The 12808-nt window shown below is 38.1% G+C and overlaps 1 protein-coding gene across 9 annotated transcripts in view; it reads left to right on the top strand.

Moving 5' to 3' along the window:
* The first annotated feature begins 4013 nt into the window (after nt 1-4013).
* Clasp2 (cytoplasmic linker associated protein 2) overlaps nt 4014-12808 on the top strand; it is a 204091-nt gene continuing 195296 nt past the window's right edge. For all 9 annotated transcript variants that reach the window (XM_077796260.1, XM_077796258.1, XM_026406650.2 and 6 more), the window contains exon 1: nt 4014-4436. In XM_077796260.1, the coding sequence (XP_077652386.1) occupies nt 4242-4436 (195 nt within the window). In that variant the 5' untranslated portion in view covers nt 4014-4241. The remainder of the gene's footprint in view (nt 4437-12808) is intronic.

Genomic DNA, 12808 nt, shown 5'->3' with positions numbered 1-12808 from the left:
CAGCTGCATTAATGTCTAAGGATAAAGCATGGCTATCTCACCACAAGTAGAGAGTAAATTCACCCTTCCTCCACCATTTTGTTCTGTTCACATCCTCAATGGATCACCCAAATTGGGGAGAAACATCTGCTTCACTCAGCTCAACTATTCAAATGCTAATCTTTCCAGAAACATCCTCATAGATACAACCAAAATTAATATATTCCTAGCTAGCTGATCATCCCTTAGTCCAGAAGAGTGTACACATAAAATTAACCATAGCACATAGTTTATTTGATTGATGCAGAGTCTCAGGGGATTTACAACCAGTAAAAAATGGAAGAAATTTACAACACAATACAAGATAAAAAACAAATATAAGAAAAAAACATCAGAACAGACATAGAAAGGTCAGGTTTCTTTGCATTTGCAAAGTATATTATTTAGTTATTATTTATATTTCAAATGTCCATCTTCATTGAATTCATTCACTTATTCAACTTAAGTTGATTGAACACCCATTATAAACCAAGTACCATCCTAGAGAAAACACAAATGTTCCCAGAGCTTTCCAGATATCAGAGGAGTCAGAAAATATATAAATAATTGTTTAATTGTTATTGGGAATAATTAGCTGAGAGACAAATACTATGTATATTTATAATATATTGTAGAGCACTCTACTCCCACTGGAATAGCTATTCTGAGTAATCTTAACCATACCAAATATTGTAAACGTTGTGGAGCAACTGGAATTCTTGAGCACTGCTGGTAGGAACTTAATATGGTCCAGCCACTTTAGTAAACAGTTTGACAGTTTATTCTAAAGTCACACACACATTTTTCATGAGACCTAGTAATTCCAGTCCTTGGTATTTACACAAGAGAAATAAAAACACATGCCCACACAACAGCTTGGACACTAACCATTATAGCAGCTTTATTTGTAAGAATAAAAAAATGGAAACAATCCAAATGCCTGTTACTAGGTAAATGGATCCATAAATCAGTACAATGTAATACTGTTTGGCAATAAAAAGGAAGGGACTTCTAAGACATCAGAGAACCCAGCAAAATTATTGAAAGTTTGAGAGTAGAAAAAATCCAGATTCAAAAAGAATACAGACTGTATGAATTTTTCTAAGTTTAGGAACAGGAAAAACCCTGTTAGAAATCAAATTAGAATTGCCTAGGGTGGAGGTGGTTATTGACTGGGAAGTGTCTGGGAACTTCCTGGGCTGATAGAATGTATGATACCTTCATTAGATAATGATTTCACGAATCAATGTAATTGCCAAAACTCATGGAACATGAACTTCAAACTTCAGGTTAAAAAGAAAATGGTACTACATGGTGACTGCTGGTGACTGGAAGCAGGGGATCATAATGTTTTTGATGAGAAAGAATGTGGAGAGTAGGCTAGGCTTGGCTCTGAAATAATCTATGATGTATAGAACAGTGGTTTGCAGGCTGTGCCTAACCCTCAGTTACTCCATTATATAAAACATTAGTTTGGTATGAGTTACTCCATTTTGAGTAAAAGTGCCAAGGTAGAATGACTCTATACTTGGTTTGTACAAGTAAACAACCACCGTGTCTGCACAGCACAAGCATAAGGCACAAACTGATAAATTGTGTTAATAAATATGACCCATCTGTGAACTTACTGAATTAAATCATGCATCAACTTATTGATGCAAAGGGTGTATCAACCCCATATCTGTCAAACCAGGCCCACATGCTTATCGAATTCACCAGTCCATTGAATGAAACAACCTTCTCACCTGGGACCCATAAAAGGAGGAACACCCCCAAGAATGCCTGGTGCTATACACCCTGACCCATTGTGAGATGGAGATGATGAACCTCCGACCCTCTGTTCCTGGGTTTGATCTTACTGCTCGATGGCCCACTTTGAAACTGCTTAGCTTGACATTCCTGCTTGATGGCCCACTTTGGAATTGCCTGCCAACCTGACTCTGTGTGTTCTGACAGTCCTGTACCCTGAATAAGTTCTTTGGCAGCTTACAGTCTTATCTGACTGACATTCAGTGATGACTCTTCCATTTGTATCTTCTTTCTGCCTTTGTACTTTGTTTAGCCCCCCTGAACTCCTGTGGCTACCTTAACCCTTTCTTAGCCTTTCTGTAATTTGTGTGTGTGTGTGTGTGTGTGTGTGTGTGTGTGTGTGTATATATATATATATATATATATATATATGTAAAGCATGATGTGCAACTGAAGTGTTACAGATAATGGTAATTAGGATTGGAATGAAAGAACCTATTATTGCATGCTTGCCTCTCTCTGCTGCCTGGTAGCCACAGGGAGCAGCTTTCCTCTTCCATGTGGTTACACCATAATGTTTCTGCCTCAGAGCCAGCCAATGGATGGAATGAAATCTCTGAAATGGATTAGAGAATCCATTTGACTAAATGCACCAGCACAAAATTGGAACTGAATCTGCTGTAAAGGAGATCAAAGAATTTTGGGACAAACTCCATAATGAAATTAGTAGGACTCTGGAAAAGACTGGTAGCTGAGAAAAGCACTTGAACAATCAACTTGAGCACTTGGATCACAACTATCCTACAGTGCAAGCTCAGCTGAGTGAGACAAGGGAATGACACCAGCAGGGAAGTAGTGGAGTAACTGAAAGGACAAGACTCTGATCCGAAGTTACAGAGGAATTCAGAAAGGTAAAACAAGAATTGGAGAAAAGGGTACCAGCATGATTGATGTTGCTCCTTTAGTGAAGATTAAGCAGAGCTTAAGCAAGAAACTTTCAGAAGTATGCTAGAATTAGTGTTGTGGGGGCTGGGGATGTAGCTCAATGGTAGAGCTTACCTTAAGCATGAGGCCCAGGGTTCAAACGGTACTTAAAAAAAATCAGTAATGTGGAACAATATTACTCCAATCAAAACTGAATGAGAAATCCAACATCACTAGAGAAAAGGGACACACATGCAATAATTTCAGAAGCAGTAATAGGCTCTTATCAAATAACACACTGGCTTTCATGCTTCTAGTTTTTTTTTAATGTCAAATTATATTTCACATTGCATAGGTTTTTAAATGTAATTATACCTCTAAAAACACAACCAATGGGTATTTTTGCATTTACACACATACACATTGTATCATGATGATTATAATGGTTAACACATTTATATTGAATATAATGTTCGATAAAGTAACTAAAAAACAACAAGAACAATATCTCTATGATTGCTGGGCTTCTGACTACAAGTCACCCACAAGTACTCAGTAAATTGCAACCAATTAAACTAGTGTGGCTTGTGAATAAATTCTGACATTGTGGCAAGACATAGTGTTAGGTCTCTTAATCCCATAGCTAGCTCTCAACAAAGAATATTACAATGTATTCTGGTTTTAGGAAAAAAAAAATGGTCAGAACATCATGATTGAAATAAGCCAGATTCAGAAAGACTAGGGTTGAATGTTTTCTCATAGGCAGAAACTAGGGAGAAATAAGGAATTTAAAAAGGGGTAGGGATACCATGCAAGTACAATGAATAACAGTGGAGTAGAGAAAGTGGAATAAAGAGAGGGAGGGAGGAGGAATGGGAAAGAAGAGGAACGGAATGAAGTTAATCACACCAGGGCATGTGCACGTATGAATTCTTCTTTTATGTATAACTATAACGCACCAATTTAAAAAATAAATAAACTTTTTAAGAAAGAAAAAAAAAAAAGTCCGGAGAAGTGGAAGGAGATATCAAGCATCAGAAACTTTGTTAGTGTTGATTTAAGTGGAAGAAAACTTGGCAGCGATCTGTATATGACACAGCGAAGGCAAGGCAAGGTACTGCAAAATCCGCTAGCGGTAAATTGTTGGCCCCGCTGGCAGTGTCCACCCAAGGAAGCCCTCAAACCCTCCCAAGGCGTCCCAGCATTCTCGCCAGTTCCTGCAGCTACCGCCGCCTCCACTGGAAAGCACGAGCCCCCGCAGGCGGGCGCTCGCCGGCGTCGCTCTGACGTCACGCGCGTGCTGACGTCGCCGGCGGCCGCGGCTTCTAGCGCGGGCTGGGGCTCAGGGGGCGCCGAGTTTGACTGGTTTGGGGTCCGCTGGGGGCTTGGCGCAGCTTTCGCCTACCCCCGCGCCCCAGGAGCCGCGCCCGGGGCTGGCCGAGCGCATCCCGCGGGCTCCCACGGGGACTCGCCCTGGAGGCTGGGCGGCGCTCGGCGAAAGTTGGTCCCTCACGGGAGGACTGGCCGGCGGGCGGGCGGCGGCCGCAGCTATGGAGCCCCGCAGCATGGAATACTTCAGCGCTCAGGTGCTGCAGAAGGACGTGGGCAGCCGGCTGCAGGTGGGCCAGGAGCTCGTGCTCTACCTTAGCTCTCCTGGAGCCATCCCGGACCTGGGGGACGACCTGAACCGCCTGGGCAAGACCGTGGACGCACTCACCGGCTGGGTGGGCTCGAGCAACTACCGGGTAAGTGGTGGCGGCGCGGCGCGGCGCGGCGCGGCGGGGCACGCCCTCGCTCCGGGCCGGCCCTTTAATCCTGGACGTGCGCGTCTAGCCGGGAGCTCCCGAGCAGCGTCGGCGCGGCAGAAGACCCCAGCGAAGGGGAAACTCGGGGATCCGGGGCGCTCCGTCTTTCTGTTCTCGACTGTGACTTTTCACTACGACCAAGTTTTTCCACGCTTGTGAAACAACGACAAATTCAGCTATTCCGTGACACGTTGCGGAGTTACTTGGCACGGGGTGGGGGGACAGTGTTTATCACTTACTTGGAAAAAAAAATCATTGATAACATAAATACAGTAAAGGGATCCAAGACGTTTTAATATTTGTTCTTGCCAGTGTAAACTCTATGTACGAAGACATAGGACGTTAGGATACGATTTTGAGTTGAAAAGAGATGTCAAATTAATCCCCTCCTACTGATTTTCATCCTACTCAGTCTCCCGGTTCCTTCCCCCCCACCCCCATAATTGTTATGTGTGGAAGGTGGTGATCTTCGTCTCTAAAAGATTTTAAGGGCTTAACTAGGTGCCCGATTGTGTTTACTGTTTTTCTTATGAAAAACTGTAGATCCTGTTACATTATCTGCTTTTCCTTATTGACGACAGGAAGCAGTTGAAGGGCTCTTCATTTTGTTGTAATGCAGCTGAGGATTGACTCGGACTTGAAACCATGTGCTACCAGGTTTATTGGCGAGGAGGAGGATGAGGTATAAGAATAAATGAATGTTTATTTAGAGTCAGTAGTAGCAGACTATAGTGTAGCTATGTAGAGAGGCCAGGTAAATATTCTGTAATTAGCCTGTTCTGTAGTAGTTAGCTGTTACTTTTCTTTCCAGTCTTCTGGTGGCAGTGTTGCTTTAAAATGCTGGCGGGAACCTGTGGATGAAGTGATTTTTCTTAGAAATATATCCTTCTATCCAGCGAATAGGCTGTACTTTGAAAGCTGCTCTATGCAGAGAAGAAAGACAAACTCTAGAATTATGATACAGATTTAATGGTAAAACCTACTTGAAAATTTACCACTTTTGTGCTTCATTACATATTATATCTTTATTGTTCTTATTTGGGAAAAGTTATTGTTTATTAATATATCATTGCCATTTGGGAATATTAGTTATTTGGAAGAAACAAGCTAAATTTACTTACTTTTTAAGAAAAACATGCTCAAGGTAGTTGATTTTATGATACAGCACAGATTCTTGTAGAAAATCAGCTCTTTGACAATGTTTTTTCACCTTTCCAAGTGATTGATGTGCCCCCTGCTTCTCATTGACTGTAGCTAGTCTGCTTTGAGCTATTTCACTCTTCAGGTGTACTGTCAGTGAATGGATGGTTGAGTAGTCCATCTCTTGAAACACATCTGGCTTCTGTGATAACACAGTATCCTAATTTTTCTGTTAATGCCCCGAGCTCTATTTCTGCTTGGTACTGTTTTTAACTGGTCCTTAAGAGTAAGGATCCTTCAGGGGTCTGCCTCAGGTTTTCATTTGTTTTTGCTGTACATTCTTTCCATGCTCTCACCAGATACTCAGAAGAGACCTGCCACAGGCTCCCACCAGCTTATTTACACACTTTCTGGTTGCTCTCCCCAACAGTCTACTTTTTTTCCTGTTATGATGGATGAATTACCTGCCTTCCTCACTTAACACCAATCCCTCCTCATGAGTATTATTAGCTTCCATGTCCTCTTATCTACTCAAGGATATTTGATCTGTCAATTCTTTCTTCTTCTTGAATTATTGGTTCTTTTCTTTGTGCTAAATTCTTTAATAAAAATAAAAACTTCTGACATTACTAGGGAGAGAGTTTTCTAATTAGTGTGTTATTTGGGTTTTATAAACTAAATTACATATTCTTTTTTCACTCGAGAGACAGTAAAACACACCAATTTTTTTTTAATTGATTTTGGACATTCCTGGGGTTTAAACCCAGGGTCTTTTATCCAGATAACTATCACTAAATCTCAGCCCACACCAAAGTCTCTTAAAAAAAATGTATTGTAGGAATATTGAATGTACAAATAGAATTGTACTTAAATTTTAAATTATGCTGAACAAACTAGTTTTTCTTTGGTTTTGATACTTTAGAATTTATGTCATAACAGTCATTGCTTTGATACATTTGAGTACTGTCTATATGCTGGGTATTGTTCTTGATGGTGAGGATCTAGCTGTGAACCAGACAGGCAAAACTCATTTATTTAGATATTTTTTGATGACCTACCATGTGCAGGCACTTACTACTATTCTAGGCACGAGGATACAATAGTGAAAAAGAGATATCCTTGCCTTTGTGGACTTATATTTATCCCCACTTACATTTTAGTGGGGATAGAGGAATAAGTAAATAAAATCTATTGTGTGGTAGGTGGTGATGAATAGTTTGGAGAAAAACAGTGAAGGGAATAGGAAATTTTAGGCAGGATTAAGCCTAAAGAAATTAGGATATTCATCCTTCTTTCCTTTTCTCTCCTTTTAAAAACTTGTTTTCTATTATTTGTTAGCTTTATTTTCATTCTTGTACATTGTGAGCAACAGTGACGTTTACATTTCATCTGCATCTGTTAACAGTAAATTGACTCTAAAAATGAAGAAAACAATAAGTAGTATTTATATTATAACTACATAGTGCTACCTAAGTAATGTGCTAGGATTTCATGCTTCTGGGAATTCAAAATTATAGCCTCCTTGACGTTCTAAGGATAATATTTCCCAACATCAGCTTCACTTCAATTATATTTCCTATAAACTATCACTATTGTACTTTTTTAAAAATGGGATGCGGGGTTCAAACCTAGGGGTACTGTACCACTCAGCTACATTTCCAGCCCTTTTTATTTTTTATATTGAGACAGGATCTTGCTAAATTGCTCAGATTGGCCTTGAACTTGTGATCCTCCGGCCTTAGCCTCCTGAGTTGCTGGGATTATAGGCATGTGCCATGACATCTAGCTACCATGTTTTTGTACCCCCCATCCCCAAAAGATGTTTATCTACCAACTAGTTTATGTGTATTTTGGCCTGTTCCTTTCCAGGTTGTTTTTAATATTTTTACTATTAACATTGTATATTGTCACTTTGTACATATGCATGAGAATTTCTCTTGGTTATTGATTCTAATTGGTCAGATTTAGCGTCTTCCTTTAATGCTCCCTTTATAATCCTGAAATTAAATGTATAGAGAATACCCATTACACATAATTTTAAAAAATCTGTGTAGTGTCCTCTAACAGTAGTATAAAGGAAAATTACATGTAATTTATAATGAGGTAAAATATGTTGTTTTCCCTTAGTTTGAACAGGGAATTGGTTCCATTCCTCTCTCTCATATACTAAAATCCTCAGGTGTTCAAATACCTTATATAAAATGGTGTAGAGTTTACATATAACCTATGCATCCTTCTATATACTTGAAATCATTTCTAGATTAGTTATATTGAATACTATGTAAATACCATGTAAATGGTTATATTATTTAGAAAGTAATGACAAGGAAAAAATGTACATGTTTGGTGTAGATCCACAATATATTTTTCTCAAATATTTTTTATCTGAGGTTGGCTGAATCTGAGCATGTAGAACCCACAGATTTGGAGGACTGACTGCATTTCTATGTTTAATGTGCCAACCAGTCTGATCAAGAAGACATGATAGTTACATGGCTGCAACAGTATGTCTAATAGTTATAATGCTGTCACTGTCAATTCAGACTATTACAAATGTGTGGTTGCTGGGTGATTCAGTCTTCACAAGTGACATTGTTGATGACAGTGATACTCTGTAAGTCTAAATTTTTTAAAAATATGTTTTTAGTTATAGATGGACACAGTACCTTTATTCATTTATTTTTATGTGGTGCTGAGGATTGAACCCAGTGCCTTGCACATGTGAGGCAAGCGTTCTACCACTGAGCCACAACTTCAGCCTTGTAAGTCTAATTTTGAACTCATTTCTTCAGTACACTAGCTTACAAAGTTTGGTCATCCCATCTGACATCCTTTTCATTAAGCTTTTAACTGTCCTGCACTCTTTTTTTATTTTTATTTTTTTAGTTGTAGATGGACATGATACCTTAATTTATTTATTTAAGTTAGATATATTTTTAGATGTAGATGTATACAATATCTTTATTTATTTATTTTATTTATTTTATGTGATGCTGAGGATTGAACCCAGTACCTCACACATGAAAGGCAAGCGCTCTACCATTGAGCTACAGGCTCAGCCCCTACCCTGTACTCTTTTTTTTGCGGGGGTTACCAGGGATTGAACTCGGGGGCACTCAACCACTGAGCCACATCCCAGCCCTATTTTGTATTTTATTTAGAGATAGGGTCTCACTGAGTTGCTTAGTACCTTGCCATTGCTGAGGCTGGCTTTGAACTCAGGATCTTCCTGCCTCAGGAAGATTCCAAGCTGCTAGGATTACTGGCATGTTCCACTACATCCAGTTGTCCTACTCTCATCACTGAGCTAAATATCATGGTCAGTCATTAATCACACCCTTATATTCATTCTTAATTTTTGTCTACCTTCTTATTCTTGATTTATTATCCTCATTTAATAAACTTCAGTATGAATTAACCCAACTCTGCCTATCTTATACCTGCACCAGTGGAACTTAAGGTGGATGGATGAAAACACAGTTTTTTAAACTGGCTTCATTTAAATTTGTGGACTGAAAGTTGGCCCTTAATACTGTCTGGCATCATACTGTATTTTGGAGTTCATTCACTGTTTCACTTAAACAGCTATTTTACATCTTTTTCTCTCCCCTTAGAGAGAGATACCAATATCTTCTTATCTGTTATCACTGTCAGCTAAGTCCTTCCTTCCTACTCTATTGAGAAAATTGAAGGAATTAGAATTTTTTTAATTCTCCCATAGTGTATCTACTCACCTTCTAGCATTTACACCATGACAATCTCCTAATATTTGTTGCATTAGTAAATGAAAGCACACTTGTCCTTTGATTTACCTGTTGATTGCATTCCTGGAAAACTCATATACCAAAACCATGCCCATCCCTCCCCGCAAAAAAAAAAGGGTACTTGCAGGGGGCAATGTTAAATTTTAGACTTACAGAACTTCAGATAGGTTTTTAAAATCTATTTAAATGTTTGTCAGCAGGACTGCCATGTATACCTATATCATGTACCTATAGGCTGCGCATCTCCAGATTGTAATATTTGTGTCCCCCATTCCCACTGTCCTTGAGAACCATTGTTCTTGGGCATATGTCTAGACGGGGAAATATTGGGTTATATTTTCCTTATTTTGTCTACCTCATCCTAACTGTTCATCACTAACTCACTTTGTTTCTCTTCCTTTTTGAAGTCAATAGTTTTATTATTTATAAAAAAATAACTATGTTTCTTTTCAGGTTTTTAAAATTTGTAGACCATTGGGTTTCATTTATATAACCTGTGTGTACATGCCCTTTTGCTTAGCCAATTATTCTGTACTACTCTTTTTTCGGTAGCTGTGTATGAATAGCATGCCTTTATGTAATTTGTTTATTTTTATGCAGTGCTGAGGATCAAACCCAGTGCCTCACACATGCTAGGAAAACACTCTGCCACTGAGCTACAGCCCCAGCCCCTATAACATTCTTTTACTACTAATTGTCTAAGAATTTTTTAGTGTTGGGGATTGAATACAGGACCCAGTACATGCTAAGCATGTGTTCTACCATTCAGCTATATCCCCATTCACACTAATTTTCTTAGTTAATTTGGTGGGGAAAAAACATCCTGTAAACCTATTCTACTTCCTAGTAAGAGGAACATTATATGAGTATGTTTGTTATGAGCAATATATGCTTTTTTTCCCTGTTCCACCTGTGGAAAAAAAATTCATGATTATGAATTAAATGTGTTTCTGGGTGTCAAAAAACTTGTTGCCTGACTTTCTGACTTCATTTATTTTATTTTATTTTTTTGTGGTGCTGGCTGACTTTCTGACTTTATAAGGAAAGTTCTTAGTTGTGATTCTTAAATTGAGTGTAATCATTACTATCTAATGCAGTTACTTAAACAGAACTGTTTTGGTGTATGAGTTTTCCAGGAATGACAACATTTGTGATCTAAGCTATTTGGAAGACTTTACATCCTATTTAATTGAAACTCTCTAGCAAAGGCAATGGCTTGCATTTAAGTTTATTGACTGATTGCTCAAATATGTTCAACTACTTGTGATGCAGAGGGAGAGAAATCGGTGGGAGAGAAAGAATGGAGGAATGACTCTAGAGTCCTGAAATTTCTCAGGGTTAATAACATTTCATTATATTTTTTTTAAAATTTGAGTTTTATGGTTTAAAAATACCCTAAAATTTGTTTGACCTTACCTCTGAATTTTTAGCTTTTTTTTTTTTTTTTGGTGTGTGTGTGTGTGTGTGTGTGTATGTATGCCACAAATTAAACCCAGGGAAAATTTGCCACCCTCTGAGCCATATCCCCAGTCCTATTTTTTACTTTAAGACAGAATCTCACAAAGTTGCTTAGGGACTCCCTAAATTGCTGAGGCTGGCCTTGAATTTACAGCCTCCTATTTCAGTCAACTTCCCAGAGTTGCTGGGATTACAGGTGTGAGTCACCACGCCCAGCTGCTTTTAAAGAGTTTTTCTACTGTTAAAAATTATGTTATTCTTTCTTTTGGGGAGAGATGCTGTACTTTTTATATTTTAAGGGATATAAGCAGAGGCATTTGGGTTTCTAAGAAAGTGATGAGGAGCAAATTTGAGTATTGCTCTATTTCTTTTCTTTTTGAGAGTTTTAGTATTTTACTACTGAGTATATCCTTAGCCAAGATGCAGGCTAAGTTGAAAAATGTTCACATGGAAGTTCAGAAAAGGTATGTTTAGCTTCATATGTATATCTTGATATTTGATGTATCACATTTACCAACTATTTACCTCTGTGTGTATTTTTTGGTCTGGTACTGGAGATTGAACCCACAGGTGCTCTATTATGGAGCCACATCCCCAGTCCTTTTAATTTTTTTTTGAGATAGGATCTTGTTAAGTTGCCCAGACAACCTCGAATTAGCAATCGTTTTGCCTAATGCCACAAAATGCTGGAATTACAGGTGTGTGCCACTGCTCCTGGCTCACCTACCATATTCTTTAGAAATGTATTGGCTGTTATTGCATATTGATTGACTGGTTAGTTGGTACTAGGAGTTGAACCCAGGGATGTTTAATCACTGAGCCATATCCCCAGCCCTTTTTGTTTTGATACAGGCTTATCATTAAGTTGCTTAGGGCTTTGCTAAGTTGCTGAGGCTTGCTTTGAATTTGTAATGTTCCTGCCTCAGCCTTCTGAGCTGCTGGGGTTAGAAGCCTGTGCCACTACACCTGGCTGGGTCTTTATCTGTTATCCCATGTAAATTTCAGAATCAGGTAGGCACCAGAATACGAGGAATTTTTATTGCATTTACATTGAATATTCTCTTTCTTGGGAAGAAGTAATGTCTTTATAATATTTGCCTCTTTATCCATGAAAATTGTTTAGGTATTTAATGTTTTTCAATTCTGTTTTAATTGTTTTCTCAAAATAGGTGTTATACACACTTTTTTATTAGATTACTCTTAGGCAATTTACAGTTTTTGAGAGTACTGTATATGTGATTCTTTTAAAAATTATACTTTCTAATAAATAGAAATGGAATGGTGTTTGGCATATTGATTTTTATGAGTAACCTACTTGTTATATAATTAAAAGCTTTTTCCCCTCCTGTAATTTCTGGGTTTTTCTCTAACTATGATCATATCAAAGAATAATGACAACCTTTCTTCTTTTCAGTCCATAGTTTTGCTTGGTTTTATTGTATTTTCTAAGACCCATAGAATGGGGATGAAAAAAGGAGAGTGGGCATTCTTCTGTTTTCAGGTTTCAAAGGTATGTTCTAACATTTCACCATTAGGAATCATGCTTGCTATAGTTAAAACAACAAAATAATGGTAGAGGACTTTGAATACATATTTAAAGGTAGACAGTAAAATAAACTCAGCCATAACACTACTCTTCACCCATAAGCAACCCTACTCCATCATCTTGTCACAAATCACAGATGTCATATTGTCCATCCATAAGACTTTGTAGTTAGTCTCGTCATTGTCTCAAGGATAAGCTCTTTTTAAAAAATTAGTATAACCTGAATCTCATTGTCATAGTTACAAAAAAATTTCTTTACATCAAATATCCAGAGTTCAAATTTCCAGTGTTTTTAATTAGTTTGGAGAAATAAAAATCCAAATAAGATACATATGTTGTGGTTGTTAATTTATTAGTTTCCTACTGTTGCTTTAAGAAATGATTACAAATTTAGTTGCTTATGA

The sequence above is a fragment of the Urocitellus parryii genome, chromosome 3 (assembly GCF_045843805.1).
Source record: "Urocitellus parryii isolate mUroPar1 chromosome 3, mUroPar1.hap1, whole genome shotgun sequence".
NCBI classification, from domain to species: domain Eukaryota; kingdom Metazoa; phylum Chordata; class Mammalia; order Rodentia; family Sciuridae; genus Urocitellus; species Urocitellus parryii.
This window is presented reverse-complemented; position numbering and strand designations above follow the sequence as displayed.